The sequence below is a fragment of the Mobula birostris genome, chromosome 5, assembly GCF_030028105.1.
Source record: "Mobula birostris isolate sMobBir1 chromosome 5, sMobBir1.hap1, whole genome shotgun sequence".
Classification (NCBI taxonomy): domain Eukaryota; kingdom Metazoa; phylum Chordata; class Chondrichthyes; order Myliobatiformes; family Myliobatidae; genus Mobula; species Mobula birostris.
This window is the reverse complement of record NC_092374.1, coordinates 63259958-63275663: the sequence shown is the minus strand read 5'-3', so window position 1 is coordinate 63275663 and position 15706 is coordinate 63259958. Positions and strand designations below refer to the sequence as shown.

The 15706-nt window shown below is 40.9% G+C and overlaps 1 protein-coding gene across 1 annotated transcript in view; it reads right to left on the bottom strand.

Annotated features, from left to right (window-relative positions):
- ecpas (Ecm29 proteasome adaptor and scaffold) overlaps nt 1-14562 on the bottom strand; it is a 146266-nt gene extending 131704 nt beyond the window's left edge. The window contains exons 1-3 of the mRNA XM_072258157.1: nt 14457-14562; nt 2664-2794; nt 1096-1212 (exon numbers count right to left, since the gene is read on the bottom strand). Of these exons, the coding sequence (XP_072114258.1) occupies nt 1096-1212; nt 2664-2794; nt 14457-14478 (270 nt within the window). The 5' untranslated portion in view covers nt 14479-14562. The remainder of the gene's footprint in view (nt 1-1095; nt 1213-2663; nt 2795-14456) is intronic.
- Between the last annotated feature and the right edge of the window lie 1144 nt (nt 14563-15706).

Genomic DNA, 15706 nt, shown 5'->3' with positions numbered 1-15706 from the left:
TGACGTCCCCATTGTTAACCTTCAGAAATTAACATCGAATCCGGTGAGCTACATCTCATTCAGAGTGACTGGATTTTGCCAAGTTGGGGGAGGGGGGTGTCTGCTTCCATTCACTGTCCAGGTTCATGAGGTATAGCAGTTATCTGATTTGAATCAAGACAACCAAACTTGCTTGTTGAAAATGTTCTTAACTTGCTCAGCCAGGCACTGCACAATATAATTAGGTCAATGGGGGCAAGTCCCACCCATGAAACTGCAAAGAAAACCCTTTTGATTGCAAATATTGCAAAATCAAGGCACAAATTTCCCATCCATCAAGGAAGCAACACTATTAAAGTGATCCAGAGCACCGTGACATTTAAAAGCAGTAAGGTTACTAAAACAAAATTAATACCAAAATTTCAAGGTAAAATTAAAATCACCTAAAAATATTGAACAATTTAAATAATGGCCCTCTGTCTACCTGACCCAAGATCTGCATGCAGATTATCCAGAATAAGCAGAGAATCTCAACAACTTTGTTATATAGATATTGAGTAAGAGTATAATAACAGATTCATTGGATGAAATCTATTAGCCAGTTTGGATTTTCATGCACCAAAGGCTCTTCTGATGGTGTGAAACATTCTGTTGGGTATCTTTGTAGAAATCATTGAATGCAAGGGATGTGGACACTGAGTAGATAGAAGGGATTAGTTCTTGTGGGTTTTTGATTTACGTTTTAGCTGCATCGGCACAACACCGTGGGCTGAAGGACCTGTTCCTGTGCTGCACTGTTCTCTGCTCTTATCATTTACAAAGCCTTTTTAAACTTCAAACAATATTCTAATTACAAATGATAATAATTCTCAAATCCCCTAAATAACCATTGACACAATGTATCACTAACACAAAGTCATGATTTACTGTTTGCATTCTCAACTTTCAAAAATATGAAACCAATGTAACATTATACAAAATGCACTAGACTCAAATTTCCTTTAATTTCACTCAACTCTCAACACATTCCCAGTACATTATAAAACTTTATTTGCTAACATTGTCAGAAGCAATAATCTACAAAAGATATTAAATATAAATCAGGTAGGTACTAACCGTGACAAATGAAACAGCAGCAGGATCCTGATACTGAACCAGGAGTGTTTCCACTGGCAACTGTATTTTGGGGCGACTTTTGATTCGCTTGTTTAGGTGAACCAATAGTTCCATGACCTGAATTTTAAATACAAAGCAACTATTTACTGTGCATTTTGAAAAAAAATCAGTTTTTTGAACAACCTTCCATCTGTTTGCCATCAGGTGATCAGCCTCAAATATCCATATTCTGAACAATTGATTTTCATGACAATACCACAGTCCCAGTTTTCACAACTAAATTTACACCTGCATTATAGTTACAAAAAAATTAAAATGCAAGTAACCTTACTCAAATGCATAATAGTTGTGTAAAACAAAGTCATATGGACAATATATATGGTATGGCAGCTATGTTGCTAGTCTAGCAATGCAGGCAAGCTAATTTAATAATCTAGAGATGGCAAATTTAAATCTTACTAAAGCTATTTAAAATTTTGAACTTGGTTCAAGAGACCTGGAAATAATAAATTGCTATTATCAGAAAAAAAAATTGTAATGAAACTGTCAAAGTGCCATAAATTTTCAACTTAACAATCTTTAGAAAAGGAAAGTCAAAAAATGATTCCATTCTAGAGGGTAAATGCCATTCAGAGCCCAACAGTATTTCATTAAATAGGCATTGCAGAGCTTTTTTCTCTAGCTTCGTGTAAATGGTAATGATAGAAAACGCCACCTTTTCTCCTATCCTTCAAGATCAGTTACATTTGTCTCTGCAAAAAGATCAGTACACCCTACCAATTACTCACGTGAATCTTCAGATAGTTTAGTCAAAGCTATCAGTTTCCATATCACCTGATGTATGACATCAGCATTGAATTGAATTGACTTTATTACTTACATCCTTCATATACATGAGGCATAAAAATCTTTACGTCTCCGTCTAAATGTGCAATTTATAGTAATTTATAATAAATAGTATGTACAATGGGACAGTCAATATAAACATACAAAAACGGTTGTGTCAGCATGAATTAATCAGTCTGTTGGCCTGGTGGAAGAAGCTGTTTTGGAGCCTGTTGGTCCTGACTTTTATGCTGCAGTACCGTTTCCCAGACGGAAGCTGCTGGAAGATTTTGTGATTGGGGTGACTCGGGTCCCCAATGATCCTTCAGGCCCTTTTTTCCCACCTGTCTTTGTAAATGTCCTGAATAGTGGGAAGTTCACATCTACAGATGCACAGGGCTGTCCACACCACTCTCTGCAGAGCCCTTCTCCTCCTTCATGACTTTCTTATCACCAACTAAATCTGCGGTTCAACTTACGAATATATTGTTCTTTTCCATCACTATTTAATATTTCATTTTTCACATTCTGTTACCCACCTTTCCCAGATCCGTTGAAAATTTTTGCCTCATCCCTTGCATTATCTCTTAATCAAGTCATATCAACCTTGTCCAGGTCTGTTCTGCAGTGATCAAATTGTGATGATATGAAGTAAAACCCATTTCCTGCATTAACTATTCTAATAGTCAGGAAGTGAAATTGATTTTTTATTTAACTTTAGCACGAGTGCCTAGTAAACTTACTTTTTTACGTACTCCTTCCTGAACACTAGACAGCTTCAGCAGAACTGGAGGAAGAAACTTTGAAATAATACTTTGCAGTTGCTCATCTGTTTCAGCAAGGCCTAGGCGCATAAAAACCCGCTCAAGTTGATCTAAAAGAAATAAAACAATAATCAGCACTTTGCAGAAAACATGCTGTAACTCATAAATATACTCCCACTTCTCCAGAACATACAATACCAGTCTTTTACTGGAAATTAGATTTTCCTCATTTACAAATTTGTATAATGGAAAACTTTAATGAAGGATATTGAAAGGGAATAATTGTGCAGGATGAGAATTGAGGTAAGTACAGATAATCACGCAGTAATACATTTGGAGGCAAGAACAGGGAAAGGAAATGCTAATTAAGCAGTAAGGTTTTACATTAAATTCACAAGCAATTGGAACCTCAGTATGAACAGTAATTTATCAAAAAGTGGAACTAAATATTGGTAAAGGAGGTTTGTAAACAAGGACATGAAACCAAGTAATATATATTCACAGGAGCTTCCAAAACCTGAAGTTGGAGCATTAATTACACATTTTTTTGATATTTCTAATAGTAATCGTGTTGGGCACGTGGCCAAGTGGTTAAGGCGTTCATCTAGTAATCTCAAGGTCATTTGTTCGAGCCTCAGCTGTGGCAGCGTGTTTGTGTCCTTGAGCAAGGCACTTAACCACACATTGCTCTAGTGTCTCTGCAAGGAGTGGTGCCCCACATAGACTTCCAATCTGTGCCTTGTAAGGCATGGAAATGCCCGACGCAGGCCTCTCATGGTCTGAGTCGATGTTCCCCTCCTCTAATAGTAAAGATAAAAACAACTGAAGAAGTATAGTTTAGATTAAAATATTACTAAATACGTATTAAAGATTATACTTATACAATGAAATTTGTGAGTTAGTGATTCCTTTTACACAGGGTTCTCTAAATAGTAAAACATGTTGTAACCCACTGGTCAATAAATGGTCAAACATATTTTAGTAAGAAATTGATACCCCATTGAAAGGAAATGCACTGAAAATTGTTTCAATAGATACTAGATGAGAAAAATTACTAAATATGTGAAATTCTTTGGTATAATTCTGGATTTTAAAAGATCAAACAATATTGGACTAGAATCATAATGATTCATTGAATATCCATTTAGCTAATCTCTTTGAAAAAGCCCTGGTATAGGGACTTGACTCAAAACATCAATAATTCCACCCCTCCATAATACACACGTAAAATGCTAAATGAAATCAGCAGGCCAGGAAGCCATCTATGGAAAAGAATAAACAGTCGATGTTTCGGGTCAAGACCCTTAATCATGACTGGAAAGGAAGGGGTGAAATCAGGAAGGTGGGGGGGGGGAGAAAGAAGTACAAGGTGGTAGGTGATAGGTGGAACCTTTAAAGGAGGAGGGAGTGAAGTAAAGAACTAGGAAGTTGATTGGAAAAAAGAAATACAGGGCTGGAGAAGGGGGAATCTGATAGGAGAGAATAGAAGAACACAGAAGAAAGGGAAGGGGGTGAAGCTCCAGAGGGAGATGATGGGCAGGCAAGGATATACGTAAGAGAGGGAATCGGGAATGGCGAATGGTGAAGGGGGAGGAGGGGAAAGCAATTACCAAAAGTTAGAGAAATTGATGTTCATGCCTCCAACCTCCAAGAGAAGAAACACTTTATGTTCCTACACAAATGGAACATAAAGTGTTTCTTCTCTATTCTGATTGTGGTCTCATCACGGTAGTAGAGGAGGCCATGGACTGACATATCGGAATGGAAGTAGAATTGAAGTGGGTGGCCACTGGGAGATCCTGCTTTTTGTAGCAGATGCCGTGAAGGTGCTCTAAGAAGTGGTCTCCCTATCTATGTCGGATCTCACCAATCTTCAGAAGGCCACATCGGGAGCACTGGATACAGTAGATGACCCCAAAAGACTCACAGATGAAGTGTCGCTTCACCTGGAAAAACTATATGGGACCCTGAATGGTAGTAAGGGAGGTGGTGTAGGGGCAGGTATGGCACTTCTTCCGCTTGTAAGGATAAGAACCAGGAGAGAGATCAGTGGGGAGGACAAGTGGACAAGGAAATCGAGTAGGGAATGATCTCTGCAGAAAGTGGAAAGTGGGGGGGGGGGGGAGGAGAAGAGAGAAAGATATGCTTGGTGGTGAGATCCTATTGGAGATGATGCTCTATATGCCGTTTGACTCAGAGTTCCTCCAGCAATTTGCTTTTTGTTCCAGATTCCAACATCTACTGAAGATGTATCTCATCCCTTCCAATGTAGTTTACTTGGCTCTTAATGTACATGAAATAGTAATTTACATTTGACATAATCACAGGATCAGGTAGGTATGTGAGACACATTACTGCCTAAAGAGATATTCACTGGAAAAGAGCTTTGCCTCCTACTCATTCTGCTGAATTTGGATCAGGTAGGCAGGGAAAATGGGCAGCAGATCAAGTCTTCCAAGATCCTTGCTGGGGCGAGGTGCAAGAATGGAAAAGAGATTGAGCAAAGGGAAGATCTTCATGAATTTTTTTGAAGAAGTATCCAATTTCAATCTTATGTCAGACTGTTCACGGAATTCAACAGCGAGGGTTTATATTGTGACAAGCAACACACATCAAAGTTGCTGGTGAACGCAGCAGGCCAGGCAGCATCTCTAGGAAGAGGTGCAGTCGACGTTTCAGGCCGAGACCCTTCATCAGGACTAACTGAAAGAAGAGTGAGTAAGGGATTTGAAAATTGGAGGGGGAGGGGGAGATCCAAAATGATAGGAGAAGACAGAAGGGGGAGGGATGGAGCCAAGAGCTGGACAGGTGATTGGCAAAAGGGGATACGAGAGGATCATGGGACAGGAGGTCCGGGAAGAAAGACGGGGGGGGGGGGGAACCCAGAGGTTGGGCAAGAGGTATATTCAGAGGGACAGAGGGAGAAAAAAAGAGAGTGAGAGAAAGAATGTGTGCATAAAAATAAGTAACAGATGGGGTACGAGGGGGAGGTGGGGCATTAGCGGAAATTAGAGAAGTCGATGTTCATGCCATCAGGTTGGAGGCTACCCAGACGGAATATAAGGTGTTGTTCCTCCAACCTGAGTGTGGCTTCATCTTTACAGTAGAGGAGGCCGTGGATAGACATGTCAGAATGGGAATGGGATGTGGAATTAAAATGTGTGGCCACTGGGAGATCCTGCTTTCTCTGGCAGACAGAGCGTAGATGTTCAGCAAAGCGGTCTCCCAGTCTGCGTCGGGTCTCGCCAATATATAAAAGGCCACATCGGGAGCACCGGATGCAGTATATCACCCCAGTCGACTCACAGGTGAAGTGTTGCCTCACCTGGAAGGACTGTTTGGGGCCCTGAATGGTGGTAAGGGAGGAAGTGTAAGGGCATGTGTAGCACTTGTTCCGCTTACACAGATAAGTGCCAGGAGGGAGATCGGTGGGGAGGGATGGGGGGGACGAATGGACAAGGGAGTTGTGTAGGGAGCGATCCCTGCGGAATGCGGGGGGGGGGGGGAGGGGAAGATGTGCTTAGTGGTTCTTTCTTTCTCTCACTCTCCTTTTTCTCCCTCTGTCCCTCTGAATATACCTCTTACCCATCCTCTGGGTTCCCCTCCCCCTCCTTGTCTTTCTTCCCGGACCTCCTGTCCCATGATCCTCTCGTATCCCCTTCTGCCAATCACCTGTCCAGCTCTTGGCTCCATCCCTCCCCCTCCTGTCTTCTCCTATCATTTTGGATCTCCCCCTCCAACTTTCAAATCCCTTACTCACTCTTCCTTCAGTTAGTCCTGACGAAGGGTCTTGGCCTGAAACGTTGACTGCACCTCTTCCTAGAGATGCTGCCTGGCCTGCTGCGTTCACCAGCAACTTTGATGTGTGTTGCTTGAAACTCCAGCATCTGCAGAATTCCTGTTGTTTGCGTTTACATTGTGACAATTTATTAACAGCTTCACTTGGAATCTTTCCATCAAAACTGCACTGATTACATTTATTTGAAGAGTAACATGATGTGAAAATATAGCATTAGATAACTTACACTTTCCTGCAATCATTTTAGCAAAATGTTCTGAACTGAGTATCATTTGCAAATCTTGCCAACGTTCCCAAAACATGTACTCGATATTCCCGGTCTAAATGTCCTAGACAGCAGTAAGGTCAACCCGAAAACAGGAGTTCCTGACCGTTTTTAGACCTTGGACCATCATTTAAGCAAAGGGTCTGTGGGCACCAGTTTGAGAATCCCTGTTCTAGAATGAGAGGCCTGATAATAATGCCTATTCCATGCTTTCATCAGTTGTCTTTTGCCAATTTAGGCATGTTATTTGAGCTCAATCATTTACATATTATAGATCCAGCACGTTATGGCACAGAAAGAGGCTGTTTCACTCATAATGATTGTGGTGGGGATTTTCTGCATGTGACTCATCAAGCCTAATTTTACACTTTTTGTCCAGTTAGGTAATAAAACTCTTATTTTAGGAAGTCCAAGACTAACTCAACCATACTACCTTCATTATTGAAATAATGATGAAAGAACCACTTTCCACAACGTGACAGAAAAAATTAACCTTAATACATATTATCTGTCCTAATCTATTTAATTAAAATATCTGCAATTATAAAATGTTTATACAATGGTAAGTTCCTGTGATAATATAGACAATATCATCAGCTCAGGTAATTTGGTGTGAATAAGGGTTTCACTAGCATACTACTTCTAGTAGCGTTATTGGTTAGTTGTAAAATAAATGCAAGTTCAATGCAGTTTTGTCTGTTTCAGAGTTGATAAATAGAGGATGAATATTTAAAGTGGTAAAATAAATCAGAATGATTATTAAGAATCACTTTGTTTACATACACAGTGAGTTGTCTACAGAATGAACAATGACCTGGGGCTATACCTCAGTTTAGTTCCCTCCTCTTACATCCCACTGCCATGATCGCTTCTAACAAACTTCCTCTATCCTTTCCTAATATTCCTATCCATCTTTTCCTGGAAATGTTTCAGACCCAACCACTACCATACAACTTCAATATGTTATTTTTTTCCCCCAATTTTGCTTTTGTACTGAACAATATTGTTCACATAACAGTTCTCTTTTGCTACTTTCTTATATTGATATTTTATGTGCAAATAAATTCACTACCACAATTTCTTCTTAACCAGGCAACCAATTCCATGTTTCTAAAATCTTATCCTTCAGTTGTTCCAAAAATAACCTTGGGATTACCATATTTGAGCACCTGCTTTTTTTAATATATCAAACATTTTCAGTGATTCCATCTGGCAAAATTAAATGCGATCCTTCCTTATGTGATCCAAGACTTCTTGCTGATTCCCCTGACATCTGTTTATGTCCTTTACCCTAGCTTCAACTGGAAGCTATCCAGTAACATAAAAAGGACACAACTTATCTACCCATGTGTTATTCCACTCACTATTCAGAAAAGTATCAGTGAAACACAGGTTACCAGTCACAATTTCGCATTATATGACAGAGGATACTACCAGGTCAAATAATCAGATTCGTTTAAATAAGGCTGTCATTGGCATACTACTTCCAACATTTTTAATTGCTAAGTGAACACAAATGCTCTGCATTCTTCTGCCTGATAAGGTTAATAACCAGAGAATACCTTTAAGGTGATAGGGAAAAAAGAATCAGAGTGTCAGCAGGAATCACTTTGCTTTCAAATACAATGAGTTTCTGTGATTTTAATTCAATTTCTGAAACAACAGCAAGTTTAACTTCAACACTTAAAAAAGAACAGGCATACTCCAGTTTACAAGAAGATGGGCAGCATGGTAGTGTAGTGGTTAGCACAAGGTCTTACAGCACAGGTGACCTGGGTTCAATTCCCAATGCTGTATGTTTGTACTTTCTCCCTGTGACCACGTGGGTTTCCACCAGGTGCTTCGGTTTCCTCCCCTAGTCCAGTTGGTAGGTCAATTGGTCATTGTAAATTGTCCCATGATTAGGCTAGCTTTAAACTGGTGGCTTGCTGCGCAGCATGATTCGATGGGCCGAAAGGGCTACTCCACGCTGTATCCCAATAAATAAATAAACAAAATTACTGTGGTACAGAGAAAGAAAAGTGTGTTTACATTAATTATATCACCGGCAAGAAGCCAGGACATGATTGATGTCAATCCTAGGTTGGTGTTGTTGTAGATAGTGTAGAGGATTGTTGAAGAGTGCAGAGAGACATTGACAGGATGCAGAAGTGGGCTGAGAAGTGGCAGATGGAGTTCAACCCAGAGAAGTCTGAGGTGGTACACTTTGGAAGGACAAACTAGAAGGCACAGTACAAAGTAAATGGTAGGATACTTGGTAGTGTGGAGGAGCAGAGGGATCTGGGGGTACATGTCCACAGATCCCTGAAAGTTGCCTCACAGGTAGATAGAGTACTTAAGAAAGATTATGGGGTGTTAGCTTTCATTAGTCGAGGGATAGAGTTTAAGAGTCGCGAGGTAATGATGCAGCTCTATAAAACTCTGGTTAGGCCACACTTGGAGTACTGTGTCCAGTTCTGGTCGCCTCACTGTAGGAAGGACGTGGAAGCATTGGAAAGAGTACAGAGGAGATTTACCAGGATGCTGTCTGGTTTAGGGAGTATGCACTACGATCAGAGATTAAGGGAGCTAGGGCTTTACTCTTTGGAGAGGAGGAGGATGAGAGGAGACATGATAGAGGTATACAAGATATCAAGAGGAATAGATAGATTGGACAGCCAGTGCCTCTTCCCCAGGGTACCACTGCTCAATACAAGAGGATATGGCTTTAAGGTAAGGGGTGGGAAGTTCAAGGGGGATATTAGAGGAAGGTTTTTAATTCAGAGAGTGGTTGGTGCATGGAATGCACTGCCTGAGTCAGTGATGGAGGCAGATACACTAGTGAAATTTAAGAGACTACTAGACAGGTATATGGAGAAATGTAATGTTGGGGGTTATATGGAAGGCAGGGTTTAAGGGTCGGCACAACATTGTGGGCTGAAGGGCCCATACTGTGCTGCACTATTCTATGTTCTATGATTATTTTTCTGAAAATAAAGGCAATTGTAAAGTCAACTAATTGGCTGTGTTATAACAATATTTTACCTGGAGAGGAGTACAGGAGTCGGGGCACCAGTGAGTGGGAAGGGAGCACAGGCACCAAGGCCCTGGTGAGCCAGATACTGAACCAAATAATCAGATAATGGATTACCAGTTTTACTGTGTTAATTCATGGCAAATACATTCAATAAAAAGCCTCTGATTTTCATGAAAGCATCAGCAAGAATGCTGAAGTGTAACTTGAGATCTGCTGGCTGGGTTTCAATTTTGTGGACAGGGCTGGTGTATTGGACAGTTTCTGAAAATACAGGGTTGTCAGAACCTCGAGATAACTGTACTTACCTGGAATCAAAGATTAACCAAACAGAGCGAACAACTAGAGAATAACAAGAGACTGGCATATCATTGATTTCCCTTGTTGAATTAAGAGAATGCTTCATGATCCTATAGCTCAATCCAACACTGAACGAATAAATGCTGGTCTGCAGCATATAAAGTTGAAGTCTCCACAAAAAGTTGAGGACTTCAACTTGAAATTTGGATTTTAGAAAGCCCAGTGTTCATTCCAAGGAGAAACAATCTGGTCCTCTAGTCCTCCTAGATGAGAAAAGGCACAACTCTCCAGCGAGGTCTGATTGTCAAGGAGGAAACAGGAAAGGACAATTTCAATGAAGCCCCTCTCCAGACAAAATGCTTGTAGTAGTCTTGTCAAATCAAATCTGCTTGGTCAGAAAAACATGCAAGACCTCGTGGCAACATCAGCGAGAGGGGCTGCTGGAAGAGTGCAGATGCTGGAATCTGGAGTTAGTAACAATCTGCTGGAGGTACTCCGTGGGTCAAGCAGCATTTGTGGGAATTAACATTTTGGATTGAAATATGGTGCAGGGTTTCATCCTCAACAATTCCTTTCATCCCACAGATGCTCTTGAACCACTGAGTTCCTCCATGATGCACATAGCTACATCTCTTGGTTGAGATACCCGTGTGAGTATATTATGCACTCACAGGAATGCCCAAAACCCCAGTATCAATGTTGAAAAGCATCATGGATTCCAAAAAAAATTGCTTTACTTGGATAGTGTCTCACAGAATATTTGTGGGGTCCTAGCCAACAAAATTTGCAATGCTTCCAGTATGTACGGCTGCTTCAGTGTCCATTATAATTAGCATCTAAAAAGAGACTTTGGTTTCTTTACCATGAAAAATGAGGGCAGCTTCATAAGAATGACAAGGAAATCCAGAATACAAGTAACTTCAAAATCATGGTTTTCCTGGAATGGAAATTCTACTGTGCCAAAGGAAAAAGGGGTCTACCGTCACCTGAAGGCTGATGCCCTGGAGAAAAAAAAAAACGAGACCTAAAGAGCAGATGGGGGGGTAGAGAGATTGTAGGAAGCCAACCAACTCAATAATAGCAATGATGTGTGTTGGTTTTTCAGCACTAATGAGACTGTCAATTGTTTCCATAAACACTTTGGCTCCAATTCATTAATATTGTGATCTTTGATTCTGAGTACTGAACATTTGATGCTCACACCTGATGCTTATGGACTTGCTACCTGAGTAAAGCAGCCAGCATAATCACAGCCACCAACTCACCCCAGACAATTTCTCTTCTCCCCTCTCTCATCAGGCAGAAGATACAAAAGCCGAAAAGCAGGTACCAGGCTTAAGGACTGTTACCAGACTCTTGGAAAAAAAAACCTCCTGTATGATAAGATGGACCTTTGGCCACACAACCTTCCTTACTGTGATCTTGCACTTTATCTTTTACCTTTGCTGCACTTCTTTCGTAGCTTTTACACTTTAATCTGCATTGTTATTGTTTTAACTTATTCTAGCTCAATGCACTGGGTAAAGATTTGATCTCTATAAAATGTATGCAAGACAAGCCTTTCACTGCTTCTCTGTACATGTGACAACAAACCAATACCAATTTAAAGAAAATCAGACAATTTATTAAATTAAAATCAAATGTACGAATTTGAAGAAATGCATCTTCTCTCCACAGTACTTGGGTAGTGTTTTGGAGTTGTGTTACTTTGAAGATATGTCATGAGAATTCCATTTCTCATTTTACACAATGTATGAGGTAACTAATACCTGAACTGAAAATGATAGTTGCTACAATGGTTTAAAACACAGAGCTGTTCAGTTTTAAAGTTAATTTGCTGATTTTCAGTAATGAGAAATGATACCGGGTGCATAATCAGTCACATGAATATCAATTACAATTCAGTAAAATTTACATAACCAAACTAATATTACACGTTTTAAACTAATAAAATGAATAAAGAATAGGGATGAGACGATGGCAGTTAGACAAGGCCTCTCCTTCAGGAGAAAATTATCATCAGCTGGAATGGTAAGTACTAGGGGAAACAAGAGGAAAATAGGCTAAGTGAGAAGAGAATAAAGGGGATAGGGTCTAACCTAGAGAAGGGAGACAAAGAAATTGAAGAAGGGTGGACTGAAGCAGAGAGGAGCACGGTGAGGCAAAATTGTTGGGAGGAGCAAGTAAGAGTGCCAAGATCATGTGTTCATGTGCATGCTTGTCATGCCCGTACACAAGTGTGCTCGACGCTATGGTAACACACACAAAATACTGGAGGAACTCAGCAGGCCAGGCTGACATTTCGGGCAGAGACCCTTCAGCAGGACTATGTTAAGGTAGCACAGCATGGTCTCCAGTGACCTGGACCTCCTTGACATTAGACCCAGACCACACACTGTCAAAACCATACAATACCCGGTTTTCAAAGTGAAAGCATAACTTGTAGTTTCTGGCTAAGGAAATGTTCCACCTTTTGTTTTGTAAATCAATTTGCTAAACCATATTTAGTCCACTAGTACTAGATTTCTACAGGGCAAAACCTTTGAGGTGCTGCTGAGCTTAATTACCTCATATCAGCTGCACATAAACATTTTTATGCAGCTGATAGGAGGTACTTTAGCTAAGTTTAGATTCCATTTAGCCCTGATATTCTAGTTGCACTCGAAAGCAACAAGCTACGTTTATTTATTGATTGAGATACACTGCAGAATAGGCCCTTCCTGCCCTTCAAGCCATACCACCCAGCAATCCCCAATTTAAACCTAGCCGAATTATGGGACAATTTACAATGGCCAATTAACCTACCAACCTGTACATTGGACTGCAGGAGGAAAGTGTACAAAGCACCTTTGATGTAAATATCTCAAGTCACTTCACAGAAGTGTTATCAAATAAAACTTGACACCACTGTATTACAGAACATTAAGACAGATGATTAATTGCTTAATCAACAAGATCACTGCATTTTAAAGGAGGAAATGGCCAATGCGGAGATTAATAGAGAAAATTTTGAAGATTAAAACTTTGGTAACTTCAATAATAATTAGTTGTGGAATTTTTCCCTTGCCTTGTTGCACAGATGATAGCAAATGAAAGACTCTCAAAGTTGCCTCAAGTTTTGTTGACATCCTTTGGATTAGCAGTCATTCAAGGACTTCTCAGTTTTGTACAGCATAACATAAGGAATTCTATCTGGAGGTTTGGAGTCATAGAGTTAGAGTTCTAGAGACAGACACAGACTCTTCAGTCCACCAGCTCCACACTGGTTACATTGCTCAGCTACACTGATTTCAATTGCCCGCATTACTTATAACACCTTGCCTATTCAAGTGTTTTTTTTAATGCCTTTTGTCATGATTGTATCTGATACCACTACTTCTTTGGGTAGTATATTCCAAATAATGACTTTGTGCGAAACAAAACTTATCCCTCAAGACTCTTCCCTATCACCTTAAATCTGTGCTTTTGTTTTTGATACTCCTACCATTGGGAAAAGAGATTATTTAACCTATGAACTTCATAATATGATATACTTCTGTTGAGTCACCCCCTCAGCCTCTTTCACCCCAGGGAAAACAAGCACAGTCTATCTAATCTCTCCCCATAACTGATGTCCACTAATCCAGGTAACATCCTGGTGAATTTCCTCAGCATTCTTTCCAGCACAGTGACGTCACTACGCTTTTATTAAAACAATACAACTTTGAGACATCTTTCATTCTATGATGCAATGACTTCGCACCAAACCAGTATTAGCTGACAGTCTTTCAATCTGAAGAATCTTGCCGGTTGAATACAAGAAATAAGGCATCTCTCAGGAATATAACAGGTTTAAAAAAGTTTAAACGCTTGTTTCTGGACTAAGTATCACTTTCGTTTTAGTGGAAATGGAGTGGATTCACACTGTGCCTCCCTCACCAAAATGGAATCAATTCCAAACAGAGCCTGCATCCCCATTAAAGGCCGACAGTTTGTATCGCTGAATGATCAGAGGACAGGTTCTCAGTACCCTCGGGGCGGTGGCAGTGCTGCGCTCCAACTGCGTTGCAGACTAAAGAGATGCTGGTGATCATGGCCAAGGTCTGAGCTTCTACAATACGGCCTTCATCTTCTCCATGGCACATGACGCCCTACAAACCCAACTTTTTTTCAGGACACATAATGATTTACATACAGTTTAAATCTGCTCAGATGTCTAAGAGTACGACGTGGAGAGAGTTTAAATATATAAATATATTTATACACATAAAGGTCTTAACCCACTCCACGGGCTTTATTGATTCCCTTCCCGCTGTGCATAATGTTGGAATGGAGTATTAATATTTATTTGGATCAATTAAGCTTCTTCGAGCCCCTTTATCGGCCATTTAACTCCCCCTCGCTCTCCAAACTTACTCAGCTCATCCTGGGCGGCCATCTTGCAGCAGCGGCGCCGACGGGAGCCCGAGTTCAGACCACGCGCCGTGCGCGCGCACACAGCGGGACAGCGACCGAGACAATGAGGGCGGTGGTTAGGCGTAGAGTGCGCTCACGGACTACCTTACGTTCATACGTGCGCGTTCATGATGACGGGGGTTCTGACGCCAACTTCCCATTCCAACGCTTGCGTACATAGCGGATTACTTATTCTGCAGTTGTGCGGAAAGGGAAGGTGAAACTTCATGCCCAGAGTGATGAGTTTTTGCAGTGCCACCCTCCAGAAGCACTTCTATACACTCTTTATTTTCTGATCACTTTAACAATCTCTGATTCTCTTTCGACAGAATACTGCCTAATCTGCTGAGTGTTTCCAGCACTTTTGTTTTCGTTCGTATTAATGTCCAGCGTCTCTCCCATTGTTTCTTTTTGAGTCAGAAAGATGTTTCAAGCCCCAATACAGAAACTGAACAAAGTGTGGCGGCGCTTCACCTGAGAGTGTGTTGGGATCATTTATGCATCTGGTGCTCCAGGTGTGGCCGCCTCCACCTCGGTGAGAGCTGACGCAGTTTAGGGGACTGCTTCAATGAGCAGCTTCGTTTTGTCCACCATAACAGCCAGGGTTTCCTGGTGGCCACCCATTTCAATTCAGCTTCTTATTCCCAAACTGACATGTCCGTCTATTGCATCCTCTGCTGCCACAATGAGGCCAAATTGATGATGGAGCAGCAACATATCATATTTCGTCTGGGTGATCTTTATACTGATGACATAAGCATTGATTTTTCTGAACTTCTGGTAACCATTCTCCTGTTTCTTGCTTTTTGTTTGTTTACCCCGAATTCAGGTAGCATACTCACCTCTTTTTCCGCTCCTGACCTGCCCATCACCTGCACATTCCCCGTCTCCTTCCCTTTATTCTATGGTCTACAATCCAATTCTGCAGCCCTTTACCTCTTCCACCTACCACTTCCCAGCTTCTCATCAAACCCTCACTGCCTCCCATCCACCTGGTCTCACCTACTCCTGCTTCCCTGTATTCCTCCCACACTTCCTAAATTTGGTTTCTGTCCCTTCCTTTCCATTCCTGATGAAGAGTCTTAGCCCAAAACATTGACTGCTTATTTCCCTCCATAGAAAGTGTTTGATCTGCTGAGTGCTGCTCAAGATTTTCAGAATTTGGAGAATTGCTTGTTAACTCTTCTCTGTTTCAGATATCTTTAGAAATT